The sequence below is a fragment of the Mixophyes fleayi genome, chromosome 1, assembly GCF_038048845.1.
Source record: "Mixophyes fleayi isolate aMixFle1 chromosome 1, aMixFle1.hap1, whole genome shotgun sequence".
In the NCBI taxonomy this organism is placed as follows: Eukaryota; Metazoa; Chordata; class Amphibia; order Anura; family Limnodynastidae; genus Mixophyes; species Mixophyes fleayi.
Genome location: NC_134402.1, coordinates 34,199,664 through 34,221,403, shown reverse-complemented (window position 1 = coordinate 34,221,403; position 21,740 = coordinate 34,199,664). Strand labels below are relative to the sequence as shown.

Sequence of the window (21,740 nt, the reverse complement as noted above, 5' to 3'; positions counted from 1 at the left end):
TGAGAGATCAGCGTCCATATCAGACTTCACATCTTACACAGAGAATACCTTCTGCATGTCGATTAACGCTAACATTCCGACTAGAACCATTCTTTCATTTTTAAAGGACAAATAAACCAAAAATACAATTCTCTTTATAGGAAAATGCATATTCCTAGTGATCATGTGGTCATATTATAATATAATGATTATAAAATAGGACTGACCCTCCCCAGGACACTAAACCTGTAAGCTGTCAGCAAGCCTAATGAACAGAAGCTGTAAGCAAGCAGACAAGACCACACCATTGACAAGGAGAGGATATATTTGCAGCATGCGCATAAACGGTGGAACGGTTACCTGGAGTTGCTGCTCTTTGAACATATCAGGGTGAGGTGCGTTGAGAATGTCATCAGCCAGCTGAGCCTGGCTATCAATGTTCACTGGAGTCGTTGCTTTGCTGCTCAAAAACTTATTAAATATTTCCCGGGCTCGGAATGACAGCTGCAAATAGAGAACAAAACCAATGCTAAATAAAGTCTCCCTGCTACCTACACAGTGCAGGCACCCACATTCAGCCAATCAATTCACAGGAAACTAGTGACGTCACTGTGACATCATGCACCTGTCACAAGCTCCTAGTGAACTGATAGGCCGTGTGACTTTCAACTCAATATTGTCCTCTAAAGTCTACTTTAGAGGACCCAATAATGACTCGCTTAGTAAGCTCTGTCTTTCTGTACATTTTATTAAATTCAAATATATAAACACAAATCACAAGCCACTAAGAAAGGGATTTACCTCGTTTTTGTCATGACCTGGAACGCGACTGAAATATTCGCAGGATTGCCAGAACAAGATGTTCTCCTCACTGAATTCCTTCTTTAGAAATTCCTGCAATACAAAATCCCACAATCATATTATATATCATAATTCATTTATATAGCGCAATTAATTCCGCAGCGCTGTTCAGAGAATTCACTCACATCAGTCCCTGTACCATTGGGGCTTACAATCTAAATCCCCTAACATACGCACACACAGACCGAGAGAGACTAAGGTCAATTTAATAGCAGCCAATTAACCTACCAGTGTGTTTTTGGAGTGTGAGAGGAAACCGGAGCACCCGGAGGAAACCCATGCAAACACAGGGAGAACATACAAACTCCACACAGATAAGGCCGTGGTCAGGAATCGAACTCATGACTCCAGAAGTGCTAACCACTAGGCCACTGTACCGCACACGGTTTTATTGAAAACTATAGGCTTTGTAGATCGTTAAGGAGCGCTCTTCTGAAGAACCAAGGTGGCAAAATAGCAAACTAACCCCCCCCCGCCCCCCCCAATGCAATTCATGTAAAATCCAGCATACACGTAGGCAGACACTTTGTAATATGTATAAGGAAACCGTGAGGAAGCTAATGGCTAATGCTGTAAATAACAGAACATGATTTTCACAGATGAGAAGTTTTTCCGCTTGTAGATGAGGATATGATTTCTGGAAAAAGTGTGTCCTATCCAGCAGCTGGTTAGTTATTACATAATATCAATGTTTAAAGTGGAATTTTTTTCCCTCTTTCTGTTTTTGCACATTCCCAGTCGAAATGACAATATAGTCAGTAAAACCATCTCTAGCTAATTTCTCTGTGTGATTGTTAACCGCTGCGCTCCTGCCGTGACAGCTACATTCTTAATGGGTCCTTAAACCCCAACAGGATAAATTCATTTCCTACCCCATCTGTCATAACAACCCCCCCCCCCCCCCCCATCCCCCCCACATACTGCTATTTTAAATGTGGAAGGGTGGGATAAAGAGTAACAAGGACCATTCTTCAGCTGATCAGGTTAGAAAACCTGAACATGGACTGTGAAATATGTTGGGCATTTTCTGATCGCAGGCGGGAATATACTTTATTACATAAACAGAAGTGTACATTCCAATTTCATTTGTCCTTTTTATACCACATACATATGAAGCCAGGACAATTTGTTACTGGTTCTCCAGGCTGACAAACAAGGCAGCTGTCCAACTCCTAATTGTCTTGTCAATCTAGCTATTGAATAATTTGAGAAATTTCTAGTATTTAATGTAATTGTGGGAGATGTCTATTGTGCCCAGAAAAATATCTGTGAAAGACGGCGCTATATAGATCCCACTGCAGAAAGAAGTAAACCATAGAAGTCAGTAAATCCATCAGGAACTATAGCGGCCTTTGTTTGTAGCCACTGGCTAGACGATGTCTTATGGATACAATTCCCTCATGATGCCGATGTCAGTGTAAGTTATTTCACATCAAGTGCCAATAAATGTCAGCAGTACTAAGGGGTGTTCCTCTATTTAATGTTTTCAGTAACTCTTTAAAGGGCTTTTTCACACGAGTATATGTCCGGAACCAGTAGTTGTAAGAAGTCGTCAAGGTAGACGGATAACAGCTGAAGGAGTGAGCCTATGGCGGAGATAAGTATTCGACCTGGTGGATTAATAATTCCTTATGTATCTTAGGTAAAGTATAAATGATAGGAAAGAGATGTTCAGTACTTATGTGGTCTCCTCTATCATCCGTGAACAATCCTTGGGCTAGATTTACTAAACTGCGGGTTTGAAAAAGTGGAGATGTTGCCTATAGCAACCAATAAGATTCTAGCTGTCATTTTGTAGAATGTACTAAATAAATAACTAGAATCTGATTGGTTGCTATAGGCAACATCTCCACTTTTTTCAAACCCGCAGTTTAGTAAATCTAGCCCCTTGTGTGAAAAGGGAACTACGGAGTCAATTTTGTTTATTAAAGGAATGTGGTTCTCGTCAAAATCTCTACACCTGTGTACAAACATGTGTCTTGGGACGTGTGAACTCATTTGGGGATTCCAAAGAGGTCTTTTCTGGTCCATCATTAACAGATACCTTGGTGTACGCAGCCTTAGAACATTTTTTTTTTACTACTTAGAGGTACACTTAAAACTTCGTAATCTATATCAGGCTGGGGATATGTGAGAAAAACAGGTTTTTTTCAGGAGCAGGCGATAGTTTATTATATACACACAAACAAGCACTAAAAAAGTTTACGAACGACCCTTTTGGCCTCAACTTCCTGTCGGTATTTCACCACTTACAGGTTGTGTAGGAGGATTTCTACAATGGAAGTGTTTAGTAATCTGTGTATTGATTTATGGTTAGACCTGATAGAAAGTTACAGCTGTAAGATATACATCTCAGACCTGATTCATTAGGGAAAGTAAAGCAAAAAAAATGAGTAACTTTGCATCTTGGCAAAACCATGTTGCATTGGAGGGGAGGTAAATTTAAAATGTGATGGCGGATTTATAGTTGGGGTAGAGCACGTCCTAGATCAACTTTAAATTTCAGTGTATAACTAAAGCTATCAAGTATTTGTGTGCTATCAGGATTTATTTTACTACACCCCTTGCATTGTAACATGGTTTTGTCCAGGAGAAAACTTACTCCTTTTTTCCCTTACTTTCCGTAATGAATCCTCATGTTTAAATCACCAGCTGCCTTCTGCGTCATGTATACTTTATGTTGAGATGTTTGGTGTGCCAGGACATTGGATGTCGCCATCTAGCCACATGCAGCAAGTCTCTACAAGGTTTGATGATGCACATGCGATTCGTTCACATATCACGTACCAGAATTCCCACACTCACCGTGAAATATCGAACGCCGAGCGGATCCTGGAGAAGTCGCTCGAAGGACACCGCCCAGCTGGCAACCCGGCGCTCTCCTAGCCTTCTGCAGCTCTGCACGCTGGGCAGGCTGGCATTGCTGCTTAGACTGTTCTCGCTGACGCATCCTTTCAGGTCAGTGCTGTTCAATTCTACCAGAGAACAAAAAAAAAAAAAAAAGACAATAAAATATTGTTCTGCATCTACTAAACACAGTCTACAGTCCTCCAAAACTGTTCTATACTGAAGGTCTGCTTAGCCATAAGAATGAAAGTGGAAATATTTATTAGCAGAAAAATATGTTTTGCAGAATGTAACAGGTTCTGCAGTGAGTTAGTTACTTGCATTGTACAGCGATATGATATAGAGCACAATCAGGTGTGTCGTGACAAAAGTTGGGTCCCAAAATCTGTTTTTTGGGGTACCCCGATTGTCATATATATTTATATACATTTTATTGCTAACCATCGGTTTTGGGATCCCACAGTAATGACACACTCACACTCCATCAGCTTGAGCACCACTGCTGTAGGTGATGGTGAATAGGATTTAATTTGTCTTTCATTAAATGTCACAAGAGTTCTTGTTAATGACAATTTAGCCTTCAAATTTGAATTATGTCTGGCACAGGGTAATTTATACACTTGTCATAATTTTATGTTAATCCTCTGCAAAGTCTATAAGCAAAAGTTGGTTGTCTGCAGCCCCCTGCTCTCGTATCTAAACATATCATGTTACATCTATTTCTTGTCAGTATGCCAGGCCCGCTAGCAATTATATGGTGATGACAACCATACCTTTATAAGATTGACAAGAGAGCGCTAAGAGACTAAACGATAATGGGAAAGGGAAGGGAAACAACTGTATCTCTACTGTAGCGTGTGCTCTGGAAGCATACTTACTAGAATAATCATAGGATCTAGAATTAGAAGGTGCGTTAAAAGAAAAAAATACACTTACAAAATTAAAAATATATAGGAAGAGAGCCTACTTTATGAGAAAAATCAAGGAGATCCAGGCTTGCAAATCTTATCTTGCCCCTCCTTTCTCAATGAGCCTTAAATAAGGTCACTGCACAGTAAATATAGATAACAGGCGGGGGGGGGGGGGTTATCGGATAACAGTGTTGTCACAGTATGATCCTTACTGACTCATTTTAAGACCTTAGTTTATCTGCAAATGACTATGCCTAAAATTGTGCAACAAACCTCACCAGGCGAAACGTAATGATGACCACAACTGGCTGATCCAGTCAGTCATTTAACTTCAGCACCAAACAATAACCCAACAAGAGGTTTCCATTTCATCACGTGAGTGGCCACATTGTTCAGATCCGATAACTTGGCGCCTACGGTGGTAATACATGTGGCGATCCTGGCGCTCAGCTCTCAGGCTTAGCGATGGGAACAATGTCTGACTAAGATGCAAGCATGGACGGCCAAACTGTACAAGAGCCGGCTGCTCATTACTCAGGCCGAGCGATCTGACCACTTCTGGAGTCGCTGGGGTCTGTTAGTATAGACTGAAGATGACCAGAATCCAGCCGATAGCTGACCGCCAATAACTTCTCCAAATCAATTTTGATTAGATACATTGTGGACTACACTCAGAGTACGTTAGAGTGTGAATTGCACGATACACACTGCAACATCTGCATCAATAAGTGACCAACGTTAGGCCGAGTGACCAGATGTTTGACTTATCAAATCTTAGGAAAAATTGTGGATTTTTAAGTATATCTGCTTCCTGCAACATACAACCAAACATTTAAAAAAACAAAACAAAATCAGGACAAAGTAAGCGCCAACGAGGTTCTGCTGAAACTCCGTCTAAAACTGGGTACACACTACACGGTTTTCGTCCAATAATCGGCTCAATCAGCCGACATACAACCGCTCGTTCAAAAGTCGGGTGAGTGTGTGTAGTGACACGATGGTCGAAAGTCTGCCCAAATGGACGATTGTCGCCTCATTTGGTTGGTCGTACCGTTTAATATTTTCGTTCCAATCTCGTTTCCATTGTGTAGTGTGTATAAACTTCCGACTGATCCACAACAGTGAGTACGAAATTACAGTCGTTGCTCTCGACAACATGGCTGTAAAAAGTCGCTAAAGGGACGTCCGCTCTTCCCTTTATCGTCCTAAACAAGGCTAGTGTGTATGCAGTCCATGGACCGAGCGATCGGACCATCGATCGCATGTAAAATCGCTCTGCATAAAAAGTTGGTTGAAATTTCTGTAATGTGTACCCAGCTTAAATGTGACCACACATACCCACATAGCCCACTTTGTGATCAGACAAGCCCCTTACAGGGGTCCGATAATGAGGACGAGGCTTCCAAACGTCAGATACTGGCACAGTGATACAAAGTACAGTTCTTTTATAGATCAAACCTCTGTGAACGGACCAAGCCCACACCGGTATACTCCAGAATATAATGGAGATGAGGTCAGGAAGACACAAACCAGTTGCTCATTATACTCTCACACAAAGACTAACCCCACCCTGGTTCGTGAGAGGAGTGTTCAGCCTCAGGGCTCAGTTACTACCTTAGCCAATAAAACTGCCTGGTAAACTTTTACTCTTTATGTTAAAAACACAATTATAACAAGTCAATGCAGATATAAAAACACAAGGACGCAATAAAGTGTACATATACTGTACATGACCGTGCGGTATAGAAAACAGGTCAGTGCCGGAGGCTTGTTACATAATAGAGAAATATTTCTTCACAAATACGAGCCTCAAACCAAATCAATTAAAGAGAGGTGTCCTCTCACTTCTTTTACAGACTCACCTAAATGTCTACATGTCAACAGCACTAAAAAATGGTTTATGAATCCGGATATTTAGTTTATGTTCCAAAACAGGTATAAAAAAATAAAATAAATTAATTATATCTCTCTATCTATATCTATATATATATATATCTATATATCTATATATCTATATATATATATATATATATATATATATATATATATATATATATATACACATATACGCACACCTATATCTATATATACATATCTATATCTATATTTTTTTTACACACACACAAATACAAAGCATTCTCTTGTACTGAAATCTGCACACTAATCTGTGTTTGGGGTCTTGCACAACAGTGTCATTGTGTTGCACATGGACGCATTAAGTAACCTGCCTCATTACCCTCTTCCTGGCGGACTCTGTTGGGGGCACTTGATGCTGGAAGTATACTGCATTTCAGCACTGTGCGGATGTGTCTTAGGAGAACATGTTTGGAAAGCACAGGGTGTGTTTTGTTACACGCTGATCAAACTCAAGGTGGCCGTACAAACACACAAAAATGGCGTTCTACGGCAGTGGAAGTACATGCCCAGTACATAGGTTACATAGACCAGGAGAACACACACAGTCACAAATAACAGTAATACTTGTTTAAGGTGAAGAGACGAGAGTCCTCTGACTGCGCTCAGTAAGTCAGATATACGGATACTGTGGATTAAGTGAGGGCGACTGAAGGATTATGGACCCTTATTGAACATGGCAAATCTGTGCAAATCACCTTATTCCACTCCTCGTATGATGGACAATGTACCCAAATAAAGCCAAGTAATGGCTAAGCTCAATGTTTCAGAAAGCGGAGACAGTGAACAATCCCCTTTAGTGGGACACAGAACATAATGCAGATGGAGATGGTTCAATATAAAAGCATCGTGCAGCATGACAATACATCCATAAACATCCCCACATCTGGTGTAATCAGAGAAACATTCATAGCATGTAATGTCTGCAGTGTGCAGCGGCTCCAGGAAGTCTAATGTATGGGGAAAGTGTTCCCTCTGAAGAATAGATCAGATATCGTTACATCTTAAGTTCCAGAACCAGTCACATACATATGAGAGGACGACCAACGGCCCTATAGTCTGGGGACATCAACAAGGCATGAGGCAAGAAGACAAGCAAAGTAATAACTGTAAACCAGTCTTTAGGGTTTATACACACAGGCGTATTTGTCTTGGTCACATCTGCATAAATGGGGGGGGGGGGGGGGGGGGGGCAATCTGCCCAGACCAGATTGTGACTGTCATTTTTGCAGCACGGCTTAGAAAAGTACAGTGGTGTTGCTTTAGGCAACAACAACTTTTTTCTTTTGCACCAGTTTTCATTAATGTCCCCTTAGGTGCTCTGGTGCAGTTTCCGCAGACTGTACACAGATTTCTTCATTCAAAAGCGCAAGTCAGCAAAACAGATCACAGACCTGAAAACTGGATGCACCCTCTCTGGTCAGTTTTACGTTTAAAATCGGTCGTTCTGGGAAGAGTATATACACATTATAACACAGACATAAAGTGCAGTAAGATGGTTGGTGCACTATCCACACAGAATGCACAGGAACACACGCGGTATGTACACCACTAGGGTGTCTGAATGGCCTGTCCAGGACACTTCCAGGTTGTCCACTTTAGCGAGATGCCTCTAGAATCGCCAACAGCCTACCACTGTGGCCTCCATGATCATCTCCGATACTCTCACAGTCCATCACTGGGCTTCATTAACAAAGTGCACTCAACAAAACACCTTGGTATGTCCCTGTGTACCTGCATGGTCTGCCAAATGCACAATCACTCTCATGTGGAGGCTCCACAAAGTGCAGCTAGGTTTGCAGGGAGATGGTAGAATCTGAAGAGGCATACTGGACTTTTGATGTAATATTTACACCTCTGTACAAACGCCTTGGGCCTGATTCATTAAAAAAAAAGTAAGGCAAAAAAAATATTTTTCTATTTTTCTCCTGGAAAAACACTACTGTATATTCCAATGCAAGGGGTGCATATTGTTTTTTTAATTTTTCATACAAGTTAAATATTGGCTGGTTTTGCCAAGGTGCAAGGTTACTCTTTTTTTTGTTGCTTTCCTTTCCTTAATAAATCAGGCCTCTTGTGTTCATCTTAAAAAAATGCTGTACGGTTGACCTCATTTGTGGATGAAATAAAAATCACAGAAGGGGGGAGGGGAGTGAGACATCAGGACTGTCCTTATTACAGGTGTCATGATTGTGCGCTTGAAGTTTGTTTCCCACCCCCAACTTTGGGCAGTGTGTGACCTGAAACGCAAGCCTCCACCAAAACGCAACAGGAAAGTACAAATGCATCCCGCATCATCCACATAAAAGTGGGAGGAGTTAAACACAAAGGGGGGAGTTTCTTGGGGGGGATCTTTTCTCCCAATTTCACAAGTCAAAATATTGGGATCTATGCTAACCATAAAAGCCAATCAAATATTTGCTTTCATTGTCTAACTGGCAATAGTCAGATAAAAAGGTGATTGTTTGGTGTGATCATTGCAAATTGTGTAATATTAGCAAAATGAGCATCTATGGGAGCGAGACACCTGGCCAACATGGCTCTCTGCAGGTCACCTGTGTAGCCAGCAGCTCTCTATTGTAGGTAAGGATGCAACCTCTAATAGCTTTTCATTAGCTACTCTTTTCTTTTTTGTAAAGTAAATCTGCTAGATTAAACCAACAAGGCAGTTAAAACGTCCTAGTTTTAATTTTGCTTTTGGTTTATTTGCAGACACAGGGACAGAAAGATACCAGAGAAAAGAGAGCAATCAGAAGTTTTTATGAATGAATGTAACACTCCAACATGACTAATGGTAAAGATGAAATGCCTTAAGAATGATGTCAACCCTGGAGTCAGAAGGTTTCATTATTCTCTAGAAGTTCCTTCTATATGACATTCATCCATTCAATGTAGTTATTATAGAAAAAGTGTATCTTGTTCTGGCATACAGAGAGAAATATCTACAATACACTACTATTTATAGCTTATTTACACAAAGGTTATTATTAACAGACTATAACTTAACTACTGCAAGTGGAAGTTTCCACACACAGGTAAAAGCAATGTAGGGATATATTTAAGACTGAACTGTAAGGCTTGAGGCTCTGCCAATAACAAGCAACAGTTAAGAACAAAAAATCCCAGTATGATTTCCCATAGATTGTAAGCTTGCGAGCAGGGCCCTCTTACCCCTCTGTCTGTATGTATTACCCAGTATTGTTTTATTACGGTTTGTTCCCAATTGTAAAGTGCAACGGAATCTGCTGGCGCTATATAAATAAATGTTGATGACGACGATATTGATGACCGTTTGTGAATTATATGCATTTCAGCTTTCATTTCACATGTTATCCTATCTTCTTTTATACCAGTCCTAATTATAGATAAACTTAATCGATTAGACTTACAATACACAAACTTTTAATTGCTTTTAGGGAACACATTGATCATACCATTCTGTCTGTTGTAAAAGACCCTCTTTTATAAACCAGCTCTAACAAGGGGGTAAATCAGATGTCGAAATCGAGGGCACGTCCATAAAATACCCCATAAACTCTGGAACTCTTTGGTACACAACTTTGTGGAAGTGAATCGGTCAAGAGAGATTTTCTGAGGACAACTGTTGAACTCCTGAATTACATGCGGTCAGGTAAACACTGCACAAAAAGCAAAAAGTATTGCTAAGGTCGATTGTGTAGTAAAAACCATTGTAAGAGCACGGTGCACAATATTCTGGGGAGTCATAGCCCAGGTATCGGCTAATGTTACTAAATCAAGAAAGTCTCAAACTCGCCAAGACTGTGAATGTGTGCAAAAGTGCCAGCAATTCCGGAATATTTAGAATCGGTACCACAATTCCATTCTTCAAACAATCTACGATTACTATGAAGAATAGACAAGCAAAGAACACAGATGTGATGCTGACATGTACATTTCCTATTCCTTCAAAGCCATTTACAGTGCAATATTAGGACACTTATTACAATAATCCTCAGATACTGCGCTCATCTTACAGCTCAGACTACTCGCCCCCCCCATATTACTCTGCTTTTGGTTTCATGTACCCCCAGATTCCTTTGCTCAACCTCCCAAACCTGCTTAGCCAAACAGGCAATGATAGGGCCCTAATGTAGAGGGCCCACACTCACAGACACAATCTGTCTTCAACAGTGCTGCTCTCAGTAATAGCCACAAAGCTCTATTCAATGGAACAGGGGCTCCAAGAACATGGTGCCCAGCACGGCATATGCGTGGACATGTCCAGTCCATATAATGTTTCACTGAGCAACAGAATCATCCAGGTATCAATGGATCGGTAGTACACAGAGTTGAGACATATTGACCTAGAGCGATAAAATGAAATCACAGGTAGATGTACGGCTCCCAAACATTTTAAGACTAAAAACCAGGACACCTATAAACATTTTATAGGGGGGCAGGTACCCAAGTTAGACCACTATGAGACAGGCAGAGAGAAGATAAATAGACAGAGCAATGTATTTAGTAAAGGTTACAGAAGGACACTTTAAAGGATGTCTAACCTCAGATGACAATGTTTTTTTGAGGATTCCAGAATCACTTAATGCCACTAGCTCCTAGTAAATTACTAGGCAGAATATTCTTTCAGCCAATAAAATGGCCACCTTGACTGTCTTCAGGTCATCAGTACACATAAATGGATTACACTGTGACAACACAGTCACTATAATTTCACATGCTGGGTATAAATTGAGCCAAGCTTTGTGTATATACCTCTTCTACACAGTCTCCATCCATAGCAGTGATCTCTCACATAAGCAGAAACGTTTAGCTTTATTCTGCCAGATAATAGTCCATTATTTATAGAAGGCTTGTCGCAGTGTGATCTAACACATGGGATGTGCCATTTTGACAGCAGGCAATCAAGTCATCACACAGCCCACAAGATTGTGGCTTAGGAGCTTGTCAGGATAATTAGGCCTCCCCCCCCCTTCTCCGATTTGTGCGGGGTGGCAGTCAATGGGCAATCAACTTGACTAGAGAAAGGAGAATACGCTGAAGACCTATCATTATGTTTAAACACACCACGCAGAACAAAGGCGGCCTTAAGCTGGCATTCACATTGAGATACAAGTGGTAAGGGCTGTTATTTTCATTATTGTTTATTTAGTATGTGCCAAGAAACCGTGCAGAGCGACTTGGAGACGGTGTCGGGCAAATGTGCTCGTCCATTTAAAACATACAACAGGCAAAATCCTGTACACTGGAACAGTTGGTGCTAACACCGACTGCAAGGTGTCCTTGAAACGAAACCATCACGGCCACATAAAACCACATTAATGTTCTGACAACTGATTTGTGCAGAGGAAGACTTAACTCCTTCATGACCAAGGGAGGTTTTCACATCAATGACCGAACCACTACTTACTTCTTTACATTAACTTGTCCCAGAATGTAAATACATACACATATACTAACATATATAAAAACACACACTTACTATTATGAAGAGGACGTGGTTAGAATAATCTCTAGTCAATCTGAGCATTAGAGAACTGGGGGGGGAAGACGGACGAGCAGGAGATGAAGTGAGGAAACGGGTGATTACTAGAAGCCAATCAGAGAACTAAGATGTCAACAGCATATCTAGGCTGGTTTTAAGGAGAAGGACAATGTAACCAATTAGTGCATGTAAACACTATGGGACTGATTCATTAAGGAAAGTAAAGCAAAACAAATGAGTAACTTTGCACCTTGGCAAAAGCATGTTGCATTGAAGGGGGAGGTCAATGAAAATATGATGGCAGATTTATAGTTGGGGTAGGGCATGTCCTAGATCAGTGGTCAGGGAACAGGGGTAAATTACCCCAAATGGGGTAAAAATGAAATTCCTGGGGGTAATGCTGCCAATTGGATTGTAGACCCCTTTAAATGTGAAATTGCTGTTGTACCAGAAGAGCCTCAAGGGTTGGCAGAGGCACTTCTTGAGCTTCGATGCAATAATGAAGCACGTATTGCATTTGAAAACAAAGCAGATCTGTTATATTTTTGCAATGTCAACAGCTGCAAAGGCATCAAAATTGCACATGAGGAGGCAGTCAAAAAGTCTCTGTCTTTTGCAACAACCTACCTTTGCGAACAAGGATTTTCCACTCTAACGAATATAAAAACAAAGCAGAGAAATGGATTGGACGCTGAAGACTGTATCCAAATTGCTCTGACATCAAAATTCCCTAATATTGATGCCCTCGTATCAAAAATGAAGCAACCTCATTTCTCCAAAACCTGAAGTTTTGAAGTTGAAGCTTTTAAAGAAATTTTGAATTCCAATAACTAATAATATAGGATTTCCTTCCTTTCAAATCAAGGGGGTAACGTAGGCGTATCTAAATATATTTGGGGGTAAAAGGTAAAAGATTTCCCTGACCTCTGTCCTAGATCAACTTTAAATTTCAGTGTACAACTAAATCTATCATGTATTTGTGTGGTACATGAAAAAACAGCCAGTATTTATCTTATCTGCAAAATAATAAACTAATTTGCACCCCTTGCATTGCTACATGGTTTGTCCAGGAGAAAAATTACTACATTTTTTTGCTTTTCTTGCCTTTTAATGAATCAGCCCCTACATTATTATTTCTTCATCTACCCAAAATTTTAATTTTTTTCAGGATACAGTTCTTTATTTTGACAGAATATCTGAACAAATATAATATCATTATATGCACTGATACAACATATAATTTAGCAAAACTCCAGAAAATGACACCAAAATGTAATCATCTAGCTCTTGAGTATAGATATCACGTGTATGTGAGGTAATTATAACAACAACAACAAGGATCACAACCCTCTCCCTAACATCCAGCCAAGTTTGTTAAACCTTTTCCTGCACCAGTAGACCTTCAGGATAGATCCATTAGTACTAGCCTCATAGCCTGTCCTGCTTCTCTTCTCTTCAAGCTACCCCTGCTGCAGACCTTTTTCTTCTTAAATAACTCTCAGCCATATAATCTACCAGAACAGAACTCCAGGTAGCGGCTCTACATGGCAAAACGCGAAGTTCTTACTGCCAAGCCATAACATTGGAACAAAGCATCGCACGGACATGACCCAGAGAAACTTTGCTCAAAAGAAAGTTGGTAAAAGGTAAGCGCTAATATTACTAATTAAATTATAATTTTTTTTTTAAAAAAAAAGCAGCGGCAACGAAGGATAACCACCAATAAAACGTCACACTCATGTTTCCGGGCCTGGAGAACTGCGTGAAGCCTGGCTTGTCACAGGTCTATGAGACCTAAACATTAGGCCTGTGCTTCGGGGGTAAATAAACTTTATGGACAGTTATCCTATGGCGACAGAAGAACAAGAAAGATTGCAAGTTGGAGGAGTGTCTGATGAGGAAGGGTTGTGCGTTCCATAGGTGGGAAGCAGCACGGGAGAAGTCTTGGAGGCAGCAGAGCATCTCGTGACAAAATCAAGATCAAACATTTATGACGGGAAGGAGTTGGCGAGTGTTTTGAAGGTGAGGGGAGTAGCTTGAATTTAATTCCATGAATTGATAGGGCAGCACGGTGGCGGAGTGGTAGCACTTCTGCCTCACAGCACTGGGGCCATGAGTTCAATTCCCAACCATGGCCTTATCTGTGTGGAGTTTGTATGTTCTCCCTGTGTTTGCGTGGGTTTCCTCCAGGTGCTCCGGTTTCCTCCCACACTCCAAAAAAACATACTAGTAGGTTAATTGGCTGCTATCAAAATTGACCCTAGTCTGTCTCCCTCTCTGTCTGTCTGTGTGTGTCTATATTAGGGAATTTAGACTGTAAGCTCCAATGGAGCAGGGACTGATGTGAGTGAGTTCTCTGTACAGCGCTGCGGAATATAAATAAATGGTGATGATGATGAATTCCGGAGGTACATAAGCCAATAATATCAAATGTAGATGTACAAATCAATGGATAGTACTTAATGGAAAATGTTCATCCAAAAGCATTGGATTGAAGTGGTGTGTATCACAGCCCTAAGCCATTCCACACTGCAATTATCTTTCTGGTCAGATCAAAATTGCAATGTGTATAAAGCATTCACTTGTTTTTTGACCTACGACTTTAATTTGATACTGATGTGACTGTACAGAAATGCAAATAGATTGTTCATTGAGAAACAAAAAACGGCTTTAGTTAGCGTTAATACATGTTCACACCATTATTGGCCTGCATTAAAATGACTATACTTGACAAGGATTATAACATCATGCTCAGCATAATTAAGGCTTTATACACTTAATAGGTTGATTCTCCTGCCACTTTAGCTTCTGACATTCTGCAATCTTCTTAGCAAAACTCATATATATATATATATATACGGCTGCAGTGGTTACCAACCTGTCTATTGCAGACCACATATTTACGTGAGAAAACTTTGTACAAAGTTATTGTTAGAAACGTCTATGGAGGGAAAACACACTATAAGCAGCACTAGGAATATTTTTTTTTACAATTAAAACGTTATCCCGATTCCATATATGTGGCATATGCTGAAAGTTAGGATTTGATTTACATTTGTGGGAGAAGAGTTTTTTGGTAAAGGAACTGGCAGCTGCTTGCAGAAGATGTCCGATTAGTTATTATAACATTATTCATGTGCTATTTTACCCTATTTCTAGCCCTCCAAAAATAACCATCTCTCTGAGTAAACATGGAAATGCTGTTTTCTCATGTGTACTTTATTTAGTGCTAGAGAACATGATCTAGGTCGTGAAGCGCATTCTGAAAAGAACGTTGCATTTTATTTTTGCATGATTTCCTATTGATCCAATGCACGCCCTACACTGCTCGCACCTGGTCCAATCATGTTGCTCGGGCGCTCAGTTCAATTTAACCACAAGATCAGGCCGAGCAGGTGGTTTTTTTTCCCAGCATCACAGGTGTGTTAGTGCAGGCGACCACATACCCACAGCAAGAGATCATCTTCCAGACACAAGTTTCAGAGTATCAGGCAGGGGGGTCCTCTATCCATAACATCACCCACCCCCTACTGTCATAGCGTTCCGTAACTTTATCCACGGGCCCAAAGTTACCCAAACGTACATCTTTGCCCCCTTCGCCCTCCTTTCTGGGTCATCCCCTATCCCTACCATCACCCAACCACTTACTGACATAGCTCGCCTTGATTTTATCCTTTTGTCCCCATTTCCCCCCAATGACCAAATACCAGTTCCTTATTGGATGTTTGACCTGACAATCATTTTGAGGTCAGATCCCACACCTTTACTCCATTATATTCTCAATATTAAGTCACAGATAAAGTAGCACAAACTATACATGTTCAGTGTTCTGGTTCCTCAAGGGAAACCTCTCACATTGAGTTATCCTGGTTTTTCTTACAAACTTCCTGGACAATAAAACAAAAATAAAAAATATCTTCAAAAAAGAATTTAAAGTAAATACACAAATAGATGTGAATTTGATGCATAGGTAATTACCTAAAGCGGACTACAAATGTGAAGGCCAAACCTGGAGATCTGAACGACCGGGCGGAAAAGTAGAGACTTTCCTGATAAATTAGCCCATAAAGATGCCAAAAGGCAGAAATGCCCGATACCAGCGTATTGCCCAGACCCAAACGTAATTTCATTATATTGAAGATATATTGGTTCTTAAAGTGATTTTATTTCTATGTGGCACAGAACTGCAATATCACACTCTATACATTTACACAGTAAACATATTGGAATTTGATCCCTAATGAGATTACACATTTGCTAGATGTAGTGACTATTTTTATTTGTGACATTCTGTGTGCAAATTAGAGTTAGAATGTTCACAGTAAGTGAGTTTGTCTACAATGCTAACCAACCTCTATCCAATCAGATTGTTCACAACACAACCTCAACAGTGCCAGCTGCAACAGAAACCACAACAAAATATACAGTCAGTGTAAAATGCTTCTATACAAAACAAGCTTCACTAATAAACTATGCTTTTGTTTGGGTCGGAGTGCCTAGTTCATAAGGTACATAAATCATAACCCTTGTGGATGCAATCCATTGCAGTCATCCTCCACCCGATTTACCAGCCTTCCCTGCTAGCATATGAACAATTACTGCCATATGTTTATCTGGATCTATAATCTTTTTTTGGCCAGTACAAGCTTTAATATGTCCAATTGGTCAGCAAGATTGCAGCATGTGTAGGCACCTGAAAATACTTTGAAATGGATGGGGACATCAGATTACTAGAATATTCATGGAACTAGAACAGGCCGCAGTGATTCAGAGCATGAGAGCGCTCAAGGAGCTAGACCAAGTCGCATTCCATCAGAGCATTAAATGGTTCATGGGGCTAGACCAAGTCGCATTCAGTCAGAGAATTAAAGTGCTGAAGTAGTTAGACCATTAGACCGCTCACAGGGCTAGACCAGGCTGCAATCAGTCACACCATTAGAGCCCTTAACAAAGTTCATACGTGAAACTTGGTCTTGTGCGATGGGTCCCGCAGAAGACCCTCAGATCACTACAGCTCTATCTGAAAACTACAGAGCAGAGTACCCTTTCGAGCGGTGCGTGCGCATTAGAGGCCCCTGTCTGCACTTTTCAGAGCAGAGTGGTGGGCCTGGAAGGTTACAAGAGGCCCCTACCCAAACTTTGCTATGGGACTTGGCCATGTAGAACTCCGCCCCTGGGGGGTCCCTAGGTTTCAGTAACCAGCATTCAGTAAAGAGTAGCAATGGTGTGAGAAAATAAGGCGGTATTCTTGTGAGATAAATGAATTCAAAGTAATTTACATTCCAACACAGTCTCGTGTTTTAGTGTACAGCAGATCAATCTGGCAAAGATTACTGTGCTTCTTGGTCATTTCAGTTCATCCGCTTATTGAAAAAGACAGCTCCAGGTTTAATGCACAGTGATATATCTATTTCTCTGCACTTTGTCTCTAAATAGACCCAGTATTCTTTTAGCAAGAAGCGGTCCTCCCTCTCCTGAACAATATACACATGGGCACGGAGTATCCCCCTTAGCAGTAGTAAGATTTTTATTAGCATTCAGCACAGAATCGGGATTCTGCACTTGATAAATTTTTGTGCTTTGGGCGCTATAAATGCCATTTAAACAGTTTATGCAGTGAGGTAATAGTTACACAGTTTATTCACGTCAATAAAATAAGGTGCTGCATGAATGTCAAAGATACTAGAATAGAAGAACAAAACAAACATCTTGGTCTATACAGGGCTCATGAGGAGTTAAAAAGTGTGCCCATGACACAAAGTAAACAAAAGTCTAGGAATTAACTTGTTCTACTAAGCAGCAGATTCATAAAATCTTTACACAAACCACAAAAAAAGAAGAAAAACTGTTCCCTTTATGCCTTGTCACGCAAGAACAAGACGACAAACACATACCTGGGTACAGCTGGTAGGAACCTGTGTGCCACCTCATAAAATACTTCAAATCACTCACAGAAAACCAGCCATCAGAATCCATGCCCGCTTCAGCTGTTAATTCCCATGGCCCCGAGGGTACAGTTTCTCGTAATGAAATGGCACATTGTTCCTCGCTAACACCGCTAAATGAAGACAAATTAATTTAATTTTCCTGGAATATCAGCCAGCCTCGCTGTTTCTACAAATTGTTTCTCTTTCCCCCATGGCTTCAAGGAGTGAAAACTGATAGTACCCTCAACAAAGCAGTATAGGAAGCCTGCTGAATAATTTAATAAACAGGGCCTTCAGCCTGCCGCAGATAAAGGAACTTTAATAATTAATGTCAGAGCGAAACACAACCAATAGCCAGAAAAAAAAAACCATTACGGACTTTTTCATGCAATATTAGTGCTATAGGCAGGCTAGGGTGAAGAGATAGGCAGAGTAGCAACAAAACTGCTAATAAACTAAAAGTCAAGTAAAAGGAATTGTATAACCTTTACAAAACAAAAGTCAGCAACAGAACAGCCCAATGACCCAAGTCCAGCATTACTGAGCTTCCTGTAAACCCCGAGGAGATGTAATTCATGCTTGATATACACTGGCGCTATGTCTTTTCACTAGTTATAATTTAAAAGTAAATATCAGGAGATAAATGTAGAATTATATTTCTGTTGAAACATTAAGGTCTACAAAAGAGCGTTATTAATTGCGGGCAAGCTGAAACTCTGCAAGCAGAGAGCCATTGTCTTAGTCTCTGTCACGCAATGTCTATTGCATTAATACACACATACACGGCACATTGATCAAAACCGAGGTACAATAAACAAGAGTTTGATAAAGAACATTGTCAAGCAGTGTGTGCCAACGTTTCAGTCAGCTAAGGTCTTCTTCAGACCCGAAAAGGGAGAAAGAGAAAAGAGAAGAGATTTTCTTCTCTCTGATAAATGTGTATATAAATTCTAGCATATCAAGTATGTAAATACTCTATTGTGGATAGACTATGATTGACCCTTTCACTACCAAGGTTATAAATCACATATGTCGACAACTGGCAGATCCCTGCGGAACGATCAGATTTCTTGGAGTCCATTAACACAGCCTTATTGTGCCTCCGAAAAAGAAATAAATGAATGTGTAGCTACTTTATAAAACCAAAGACTGGAGGTCATGAAGGCCATGGGAGGTCCCAGCATTCTCTACCCAACATTATATCACACCCAGGGGGTCTGGTCCCTATCTGCCCTTATTGTAATCATCAGCTATGCTGTCAGAGCCATACAACCTCTTCTGGGGTTGTGCTATTCGCTGCTTGTGGTGGAGATTTCTAGGACTGTGGGGGGGGGGGGGTGCTTCCAGGCAACCCCAGGAGATCACCCGAACATGTAATAAAAGCTGTAAGGCTCAGACAACACACAGATAACGAATGTAGGGAGAGTTAGCCCAGCTCCAGAAGACTGCAAGTAAGTAATGGCCGCTGGGGGGAAATATCGTAGAGGATCTAATTTCAGAAAATATATGGGAGGAACAGTATTATTTTGGGTCGTAATATTTTATTTGTAATATGGTGGCATTTTTATTAATATTTTGCATGCAAGCTCTATTGTGCCTGTGGGCCACGTCATTGCACACAATGTGACACATATCTGGGATCAATTTAGTCAGGAGATTCCAGCCTTTTACAATCCAAGCTAGAGAACAGAGGATATCTGGAAGTCCAGCAAGACTGGTGGATATAAAATAAATGCAGCTATGAAAATATATATGGAAAATTTCCCTAGGGTCCTCAATTCAAGGCTGATCTACCCAGGTGGCAAAAAAATGTATATCAACATTGCAATTAAAATGATTTTGCTCCCAAGTCAGCTGTACCTTTCCAAACCCTGCTGGAAAGTGCGCCTAACACTATACCTTAGCCCTAATCCATAAATGGATTTTTCCAAAGTTTGGCAGAATAATTTTCTAGAACCAGCTTCCCATCTCTTTGAATCCAAACTACTAATAGGGGGAGGGGCTAAACACTCTTACTTGTCTTCCCGCCAGATCCAAGAAGTTGTATTGTTCTACCAGAAACACAATTTAAGATGGTTCAAACTGGAAACCTCATTTGGCGGAGTAACCTCTGTGATCTTTGAACAAAACCAGATAAGCTATCCACCACTCCGACCCAGTTATTAGTTTCTTATGCCAGATGTTTAACTACTACAGATGTTCGTTAAACTCTCCACCTATACATCTGCCCTCTCCCCCATTTGGGATAACACTGAGTTTCCCCCTGTAAACCAGATATGCTTACATGGAAGGACTTTACTAGGCACTGGTCATCACTTGAGGCAATTTGCTATTGCGAACCCTGAAACAAAGGAAATATATCTACCCTTTACAATATGTTTGCTCATGGACAAACAGACTACCATCTCCAAACATGAAATTACCTGGGAAGCAGATATTGGGCAGCCCACCAGACAAGGACTCATGGTTAACAATTAGAGAAAGAATCGCTAAAGCCTCAATTTTAACTCAAATAAAGGAAACATTGCACAAAGTATATTATAAATGATATTTGGCTCCCACCAGACTGCACAGAATACACAAATGTTGGTAGCTCTCTCAATGTCTGGTGGGCCTGCCCAAAGATATTTGGCGTTCAGGGACTAAGAATCATTTGCAAGTAATATTGTTAGAGTTCTGATCCCAAAGGACCCATGGTCCATCTTACCAAGTCCACCAATAGAAGGGATTAATGAACATGCCAACAAATTGGTCTTCCAAATTTTAAATGTGACCAAATGTTTGGTGTCTAGACACTGGAAATGTAGTGAAGGCCAATCTTTTTATCATCTTGATGGCAAAATTTGCCATACGGGCACCATGGAGAAAAAAAAAACAAATAAACATGTCCAGATGTGGTGTCTTTGGTATTTATTTAAACACATCTACTTCCTGGGACGGCTCCGCTCAAAGGCTCTCAGACCTATCCTCATAAGTAAGCCATGGCAGGCTCAGTTTGGTGTACATCTAATAGTCTGATGCATATAGCTTTTGCCTTCCATGATTTCACATTTCCCTTAGACAACCAGTGACCCCAATACCAATCTCACTCTGCTTCTCTCTTACCCATAACCAGCTCTATGCCCTCTACTCCTCTTCCCACGTTAGTCAAATATACACAATGCGGATATAGAATGCCACTGTACCATACCAGGCCCGGGTTTAGGGGTCCTGCTAATATTTAATATTTCACAATTTGGATAAAAATAATATGACGCATACTTTCATTAAATAAAACTATTAAAAATGTTAGTTCTGGTAGCATTGCAGTAAAATTCAGCTGGGATTGCCCCCACTGGAGCGGACCACCTCACCATGGAGCAATGTTCTTTAAACAAACAATCTCATTGTGACAATATTTCCTCTTCGTAAACAGACTGCTGTCAGGGCTCGTTCACACCTCAAAAACGTAGAACACCATTTTCCAAACGATAAGGTGCTACTTGTATAATAGTTTGTTTTGGAACAAGCTTGAAAATACTTGACATACAAATTTAAGCAGCCAATATATGTAAACACCCCGAGCTGTATGCAGGCACCAGATCTACAATGGAATTATAGGTTTCAAAGTTGACTTACCATGTCTGTCTGATCTTGCCTCTCCTCAAGGCACACAGCCCAAACACACCTCTAAACATGCAGTGATATTCTCCTCAACACTGTGGGCAGCTTGACAGGCCCAGCAGTAAATCTAAGTCAGCCCTTTTTCCTGTTCATTAACCTGTACACCTCTGGTATAGAACGGTGTAGGAAACTTATCTTACAGAAATGGAAAACGCTCTATAAACGGGGGACCTT

The 21,740-nt window shown here is 40.6% G+C and overlaps 1 protein-coding gene across 2 annotated transcripts in view; it reads right to left on the bottom strand.

Annotated features, from left to right (window-relative positions):
• RGS12 (regulator of G protein signaling 12) overlaps positions 1-21,740 on the bottom strand; it is a 145,328-nt gene that overhangs the window by 26,730 nt on the left and 96,858 nt on the right. For both annotated transcript variants that reach the window (XM_075194353.1, XM_075194354.1), the window contains exons 5-7: positions 3,646-3,815; positions 781-873; positions 340-483 (exon numbers count right to left, since the gene is read on the bottom strand). In XM_075194353.1, the coding sequence (XP_075050454.1) occupies positions 340-483; positions 781-873; positions 3,646-3,815 (407 nt within the window). The remainder of the gene's footprint in view (positions 1-339; positions 484-780; positions 874-3,645; positions 3,816-21,740) is intronic.